The sequence below is a fragment of the Dipodomys merriami genome, unplaced genomic scaffold, assembly GCF_024711535.1.
Source record: "Dipodomys merriami isolate MVZ:Mamm:240054 unplaced genomic scaffold, mDipMer1.0.p SCAF_924, whole genome shotgun sequence".
Lineage (NCBI taxonomy): Eukaryota > Metazoa > Chordata > Mammalia > Rodentia > Heteromyidae > Dipodomys > Dipodomys merriami.
In genome coordinates, this window is record NW_027206540.1 from 174,698 (window position 1) to 183,134 (window position 8,437).

The 8,437-nt window shown below is 58.1% G+C and overlaps 1 protein-coding gene across 1 annotated transcript in view; it reads left to right on the forward strand.

Annotated features, from left to right (window-relative positions):
• The window catches only part of LOC138821665 (methylated-DNA--protein-cysteine methyltransferase-like), a 165,255-nt gene extending 162,774 nt beyond the window's left edge, over nucleotides 1-2,481 (forward strand). Inside the window, exon 4 of the mRNA XM_070014115.1 lies at nucleotides 598-2,481. Within this exon, the coding sequence (XP_069870216.1) occupies nucleotides 598-729 (132 nt within the window). The 3' untranslated portion in view covers nucleotides 730-2,481. The remainder of the gene's footprint in view (nucleotides 1-597) is intronic.
• Nucleotides 2,482-8,437: the final 5,956 nt, after the last annotated feature.

Below are 8,437 nucleotides of genomic sequence, written 5' to 3' on the forward strand. Positions count from 1 at the left end.
GGGAGACTGCTGCCTCTCAGACACCTCCAGTCTCCTAGAAGGTGAGAGGAAAGGAAAGCAGGCTGCAGAGGGTTCGGCTTCCCTGGGAGGAGCCAGGGGGATTAAGGCTTTGGTAACGCATCCACAGATAATTCATAACCAAAGACATGGCTGTGTTCCAATAAAACTTTATTTTAAAAACCAGAGAGTGCAACTGGCCAACTCATGGTGCCGGACGTGGCCTCCATGGGTCCCCCGTCCGTGATGCCTCTGGTTACCACATCCAAGAAGGTTCCAACCCATTCCATCCCGGTTGTGTGAAAGTTTGGACCAGAGATTACTTCTTGGAGGGAATTATTTGGAGGGGATTCCCTCCAAATCTTGCAGTAAAGAGGACTCTTTACTGGATGAGGCCCACACGCACGCTGTGATATGATGTCAGGACAGACGTCCCACCTCCAGGGACCCACGGGGGGAGCGGGGTGGGGGGGAGGCGGGAGGGGAGGGGGCCCGCAGTGGCCCACAAGCTGTGAGGTGCTGGGTGGTGGGCCCTTGGCTCTCCACACCCGGGTCATGTTGGCCTGGAGCAGAGTGACAGAGCTGCCACCTGTTTTTCAGGTCCCCATCCTCATCCCATGTCACAGAGTGATCTGCAGCAGCGGGGCCCTGGGCAACTACTCAGGCGGAGGGCGTGCGGTGAAGCAGTGGCTCCTGGCCCACGAAGGCATCCTGGCAGGCAGGCCAGGCTGAGGGAGCGGCGCGTCGGGGCCCTGGCATCCGGCCGCCCTGGCCCCACCGGCTCCCAGCGCGCCGGCCGAAATTGAGTGTGTGGCTTCGAAGTAAACATTTGAGTGACACATAAATGTAACGCGGCCTTCGAAGCAGAGCGTGTGGTGGCACCACTATATTAAAAGAGCCCGATGCATCCCGGGGGACACAGCGCGCCTGCCCTTCCTTGTTTCTACATTTTACAGCAGAATGAGTTCAGACGACCAGCCCTGCTGTGTGTCGTCGGCTCCCTTCTCCAACACACTCATTGTTCCATTTTTAATGTCCATTAAACCAGGGACGAGAGCACGGGGACAGCTGGATGAGCCTTGCCCCCCCTCAGGAAACAGGGAGCATCTGGCCCCTGCGGGCAACGGCTGCACACCCTCATCCACCCATCCATCTGTCCATCCGTCCATCCATCCTGAACTTCCCACCCCACCCCTGCAAGGGCTCATTCTCACTCTTCCCTCCCTCCTAGACAATTGCCAGGCTCGGATGATGCTACAGGTTAGGTCTCTAACATCCCACACCCCAGCTGGCTGAAGGAGAGGGGAGGTCTGAAAAAGAGGTGCCCTGTGGAGCCCCCCCATTCTCGCCTGTGCTTTCATTACCAGAAAGGTATCCTGCACCGGCTATGGTCTGCCCTAGTGGGGTTCAAAACAAACATTTTCCCCCAAAAAAGATTTGGGATGTCGCATAGCTCTCAGGAAGTGGGTTTGGCACCTTTCTGGGCACACTCCTCCAATCCCAGCCTCTCTTGCTCACCTTAGCTTAGCGTACTCTGGGCAACAGGTGGGAGAAACGTGACCCCCGTGGGGTCCAGGCGACAAGGGTCTGAGCCTCAGCCCCGCCCCCTGTCAGTCAAACCTTCAGGCCCGAGGCCAGCGGGGGGACAGCTCAGGCTCCCCAGCATGGCGACTGTAGCCAAATGCGACACTTCTGACTCAAGTCGCAGGACGCCAGCCTTGAGCGAGAACGCTGAGCTCATGTCAGAAGGCAAGGCCCTGAGTTCAAGCCCCAGTCCTGATACAGAATAAAACAACCACACCCAAATGCGAACGTGAAGTGTGGAGCTATGGGTTTGTGAGGAAATGAACCACCAGCTGCAGCACGAAGCTACGGGGTTTCTACCTCGCCCGGTTTTAAATTAGCATCAACTGGTTGTACAAGGAACTGTACCTTTTGACATAGCTATAAATGCGTAGGACTGAGGTACCCTGCTCAGTCTCACCCTCCCCCTCCCCCACCCCTTCACAACCTCCATTCTTCCTTTTTCGCACGTGTCTGTGCAGTAATTTGACCGTGTTCATCTCCCTCACCTCTTCCATCCCGTCCCACCTCCCGCCTGTACCCTGGTCCTGGACAGGACCTGTTTTACATTCCTGCCATTCGTTCTTTTCATGTGTGTGTGCACGCGTGTGTGTGTAACAATGCCAGAGCTTGAACTCAGGGACTGGGCACGGTCCCTCAGCTCTGTCACTTGAAGCTGGACCACTGCCACTTGAGCCACAGCTGCATTTTCCGTTTTTTTGCTAGTTAATTGGAGGTAAGAGCATGAAGACTTTTCTGTCTGGGCTGGTTTTGAGCCTGGATCTTCGGATCTCAGCCTCCTGAGTAGCTAGGATTCCAGTGTGAGCCTGAATGTGTGGATGCGCAGGGGTCCACGGCGGTATTTCACACACCTGCTATGCTCTACCTGACTCCCTCCCCCCCCACCGCCCCCTCCTGTGTACGGCCTTCAGTAAACTTCATTTTGCTATCTCGATTCACAGATTCTGTATACTTCGGTATCGTCCCCCTCCAGCATCCTCTCCCCACACAGCCCCCCTGCGGTGCCCTCAGACTGCCCGCAGCAGCAACCAGGATTGTTTTCACCATGGCTTCTCTGTGGCAGCTCAGCCAGCGCAGGAGCTCCGTGGCGTGCGGTGACCCCTGGGCGGCCGTGGCCGTGCCGCCTCACCGCGCGCGGCTGGGTTTGTGGGGGCGTGGCAATGCCACGTCAGCCCCAGCCGAGCACAGCTCAGGCCTTCCTCCCTCACCTACCTTTTCTGTCCCTGTACATCGGCCCAGCTAGTTCTAGATATTGTGCCCCAATATAAAGTGGCACCACTGTCCCCATGCTGTCCCCTGAGTTTGGCCGTTTTCTGGCCGGAGGGGAGGTGGGCGTCAGGGGTCAGGTCACACAGATGTGCCCGGAGCCCGGCGGTGCGTCACCGCACACCGCCGCCTGCCCTCCTGCTTCTGCACATTCTCTGGCCTCTGCCGCTGAGAGTGGACAGCTCCCTCGGCCATGGCGCAGCCAGGGTGCCCGCCGCACCCGGCCGTGTGCCGTGGAGCTGATGGGGGTCCCGTGATGCTGCCTGCTGCCTTTGTCCTCAGTGAGCAGGAAGTGTATGGAGTCCTGCTCTGGGCCCTGTGGTCTCCATGCGCGCACGCCTTCCAACAGAGGGCGCTGTGTCCGCAGCGTGCGGAGGGGAGGGGAGACCCCGGCCTCCACCGGCCTCAGGAGCCTGAGGCCCACAGCAGGTGGACCTGAGCAGGTCCTGCAGCTCACCTCAGGCTCCCCTGCACCACGCATCCCGCAACCTCCGCATTTCCAACACGGGCAGGCTCTGAGGGGCTGGAACCGCAGCCGGCCAGGGCCAAGCCTCCGGGGTGGGTGGGCCCCGGGTGGCCAGGGCGCCCACCCTAAAGCCAGCTTTGTGGGGATGGAGCCACACAACCCTGTGTAGACCTTGCCCCTGAAGCCACGCAAACGCCCACGCTCCCACACGGCCGTGGAAAGGCAGAAAGAATTACACAGTATTGTCCAAATAAAAAGAAATGTCGAAGCAAGGCTATGTTCTTTGGCCTTAGCCCCAGGTCCCCTCACCGGTCGGGTCCTGTGCTGTGGTGCTTTGAACGCCGACACACAAGCCTGTGCCGTGTCAGCCGCTGCTACACTGTGGCGCGCACACACACACACACACACACACACACACACACACACACCTCCACTTCCATCATCTCCACTTCCAGAGGCCAGGTGACAAAGGACTCAGCCACTGTGGGTTGTCACCAGGACAGATGCCCTCGGCCGTGTCTGGAGGGGGGGAGTGTGCTGGTCTCAGGACTGCCCCAGAGGGACACATGCCACCCACTTGTGCCAGTCCAGTGACTATGTCAGTGATCAGGTGACGCAGCCTAAGTCTGGCTCTTTGCACCCACGGCGGAGGGCTGCGTCCACAGGTGTGGCTGGTACGTTGGCGGGGGGCGGGGGGGTCGGGAGGGGGCCAGAACCGTGGGGAAGGCCGGGAAGGAGCTGCAGGTATGGTGTGGCGCTGTCACGGTTGTAGAAGCCGTGGATCCCGTGGCCCACAGCAGGGGACGTGTGGCCACCTGTTGATCATAGAATCAGGGCATCTAGTCTTCACGCTGCAGAGACCGCTTCCCAGACACCCCCGGGGCCCAACCCATGCCACGGGCCAAGGAGCCTGGTGGCGCCAGCGTCTCCTCTCCCCGTCTGCCCTGGTCCCTACTGGGTCACCCAGCTCCCTGGGGGGTTCTGAGGGGCCGTGGGCATCCTATGTGGCTATGTTCAGATTGAATCCACCGCCTTCTGCCTCAGCTAGTGCGAGCATCAGCCATCTCCAGAACATTCTTCCTAGGAACCTCCACACCAAGAAGCAGGTTGCTCAGGACCTGCAGTGCATGGGATCAGCCTGGCTGGCGGGGGTTGGACGATCCCGGGGGTCAGACAATCTCACCCCGAGTCCGGTAGATTCACAGCGCTGGTCCCGGGCAGCACGGGGCCCGCCGGCCACCATCCCACCCAACAGCGGCCACCGCGCCACCTGTGACTGCGCGCCTGGCTGCCAGCGCGCACCAGCCACTCCAAACAGGCAAGAAGGCACGGCGGAACTGCTGTACGGCTGCTCATCCTTGTGCTGAGCCGGTTAGGATCCCAGAGCTGTGTGGGTCTCAAGCACCTTAGCGGAGGCTAAGGAGCCACGGGCTGGCTGCGCGTGGAGCTGGGGCGTGAGGAGTCCATTTTAAAGATTTTCCTACAAGTCCAGCAGGGACGCGATGCCGGTGCTCACAGCTGCCAGCTGGCACTCACTGGGTCTCTGGGCCCAGGAGTGCGTGTCCGTGCCGCTCTGGTGCTGGGCCTCGGGAGGGAGGTTACATTTGTTGAGCCTCCGTTGGGCGGTCTGAAATTTTCCTTTCTTGATCACAGGCATTTGGTTAAAAGTGTTCATCCCAGAAGCTGCAATCAGCCAAGCCAGGAGGTGCGCGGAAGGAGTCCCTGCTCCTCAGGAAGCTGAGGCAGGAGGGTCGTTAGTTCAAAGTCAGTCTGGACTGTACAGCAGAGCTCCTATCTCTTTAAAGGAAAAAAAAAGCTGAAGTTCACATCAATTTTACTTATCAGTTCAAAAGACACATTGCTATGGGACTCCTCGGAAGGCTCTGCCCAGCAGCGTCCGTCTGTCTGTCTGTGTTCAGCCGGGGAGAGGCAGCAGTCAAAAGCCAGGGCCAGAGCTGGAGAAACTGCAGGTCCCGCCATGTCTCGAGGTGCCAAGGGTGGGCATCCAGAATCCTCGGGACCCCGAGGCTCCGGCTGTTGACAGATGGAGCATGTCTGGGCTCCGTCACCCAGGGCTGCTCCGAGCGAGGTCTGCGGCGGGGGCGGGAGCGGACCAGGAAGTAGGAAGTGGACGGTGGGCAGTGAAGTGCAAATTGACAGCGGAGGCCGCCTGACAGCCCTCTGATTGATGAGAGGACACTCTTAACAAGCCTTTAAAGTTTCTCATTAATGTTTTCTTCACTGGGAAAAAAGCCACACAAAAAAAATCCCACATGGACAGTAATTAAGATCGATCCTGTACCGTACGGAACCAGTGTTGTTGGGAGCCTGGGAAAAAAAAAAAGAGCAAACCTTTCTATTAAACACTTACTTTTCCAGGCTGCCATCTTTTGGGTTGTCGGGTTGTTCTAGCAGGAGGTAAGGGGCCTGGCAGGAAACTGGCTCACCGTGGCCTGTGGGTGCAGATGGGACTTCCAGGAGCACCGGCGCCCAGAGGCCAAGGGAGGAAGACCGGAGCGAGGAGGCTGGCCGACTGCACCAGCTCCAAGCTGGACCCACAAGGTGTGCGGGAGCTGGGGCTGCACGGGGTGCGTGCTTGTACCTCACAGGCTGGCGCCCGGGGTCGGGGCGGGGAGAATGCACCCCCCAGGAAGCGGGGGGAGGGGTCCCTTGTCCCTGTGTCTCAGTGCACACACACTTGCACACATACTTCCTGTGACACCCCGTGTCTGCTTGGATCCTAAACACAAGCAGTATGTGTGCCTCCTGATTGTGGCCCAGTTCCCCTACACACGAACATCTGGATCCCGATGGGATTTAAAAGACAAAGTTTGAAATGCACGTTGGGCAGCAGCCTTGGCGATGACTTTGAGCGTGTCATTGGAGAAAGTCACCCAGGGCGACTCTGATCACCTGCGGGGGAGAGGCAGGCTCCGGCTCCGTCGCCAGGCCAGGGATGCGATCTGAGCTGGGAGCACTCATTTATTTAAAGCTGCTGCTGCTTCGAGATGAAGAATGACACATCTAAATATTACAACACCAAGAAGTATGTAGCTGTCTGTACTTTTCCGTGCAAACATCTGACTCTTTGCCAGCAAGCAATGTGACAGGTATTCTGTAGTTTCCAGCAAATTAGTCTCAGATGTAGATGAACAGATTTTTACAAGGGGAAAAAATGGAAGCTTGTCATGTTCTGGGTCTGAGCTGCTGGGTGCCATGAATCTGGACCTGTCTGCTGCACAGTGCCTCCTCTCATACTTCTACCACCAAGAGGCTCCTGGGCTTCTCCTCCCCCCCCCCCGCATGGCCCCCGGCTGGCCCCCAGCCATCCCCATCAGGCAGGGCACAAGCTGTCCCACGGCTATGACCAGGTGGGCTCCAGGTCTCAGTGCACAAGAGAGAAAGGCCCATCACGGGCCTGGTCTCCAAAGAGGCCCCGCTGTTGGAGACCTCTAGTGGCATTTTTGCGGGGAGGAGTCTGAAGTGCTCAGCGGTGAAGAATTGGTGAGGGTCCTGGGACCCTCCGGCTTCATTTCTGTTGTGGATCAAAGAGAGTCTCCCGAGAAACAGGTCCACATCCAAACCCTGTGAAAGGGTCGCGAGGTGAGATGCTGGGTCTCCCCGGTGGGCCCCACAGCGGTGGCAACTGTCCGAAAGACAGATGAGCAGACCCAGGGGAGGGGAGGGGGGAGAGGCACCCGCCCTGCCTGGCTGGCCAGCCGTCCTCCCTGTCCAGTGGACACTCTGGGCATCCTGTCATTTCCGGAAGGATCAGGGAGGAGCTTCTGGCCGGCTGACCCCAGGAGCCAAGGCCACTTCTCCTGAAGGGTGGGGGATGGATCTCCCCTCTGAGTTCAAGGCAGCCGGTCATGGTGGCCTGAGGGACCGCAGCACATGCCAGGGTCGTGATCGCAGTCCTGTAGCCAGTGCTGCAGCTCCGGGGCAAGTCCATACCAGGGACACTCCAGGTTTCCACCTGAGCTTTGGAGCTCTGTGAGCCCCAGAGGTACATTATGAACCAAAAGGGTCTCCCGGAGGCCACACCCCACCTCCTGGCCTGGTTCTGTGTGGCGTGGGCGACACATCCACCCAAACCAGCCAGGGCCATTTCTAGTGATATCCAGTGGATCAAGGTTGCCATCGGTGAGGGGCTGATGCAGAATCAGAACACTGTTGGTGAGGCCAAATGGTGAGTGCCAAAGATGCCACCAGAATATGCTCTGTAGCATATTCCAGAACGTTTTCTAGATGCAGAATTTTGGTGTATCGGGTCAGGGTAGAAGTGAGTTATTTCAGGACTTTCGAGATGCTGACTTTTTTTTTTTTTGCTTTTAATTATAATTGTGCCAGATGAAAATATAAGAGGGGCCGGGCATGGTGGCTTATGCCTGTAATCCTAGCTACTCAGGAAGCTGAGATGTGAGGATTATGGTTCAAAGCCAGCCTGGGCAGGAAAGTCCATGATACTGTTATCTCCTTGAACCACCAGAAAACTGGCAGTGGTGCTGTGGCTCAAGTGGTAGAGCGCTAGCCTTGAACCAAAGAGTTGAGGGACAGCACCCAGGTCCAGAGTTCAAGCCCCATGACTAACCAGAAAGAGAGAGAGACAGACAGAGACAGAGAGAAGGAAGGGAGAGAGGGAGAGAAAGAAAGAGAAAGAGAGCGAGAAAGAGAATATAGGAGGGCCCTGGGACATGGCAGGAGTGGAGAAATGGCAGGACATCTTGACATGAGACACAGTGGTACATATTCTAGAAGGAAGCATTGTCAACCTCTGAAACAAGGAGATTGTCTCCATAAGCTATTTTTCAAAAAGGAAGAAAAGGTTGTACAGCCCACTAAGAGAAAGGCGAAGGCTCCCCGAGGTGAGCAAGCAAAGACCACCAGCCGTCGGAGCCTCTGGAAGGCGCATCCCAGGAACCAGCCGAGGCCACCGTGACGTGACGGGAAGGGTGTGAGCCAGCCCGCCCCAGACGGAGGAGGCCAGGGGGCGGCGCTGGGTGTGACGGGCGGGGGGGGGTACCCCGCTGACTCTTTGTGGACCTGGTGGAGCACAGACGCATTAAGTGCCAACCCTCCCAGGGCGGTACTCGCCTGGGCCCCCCGCCAGATGCCTGGGATCTT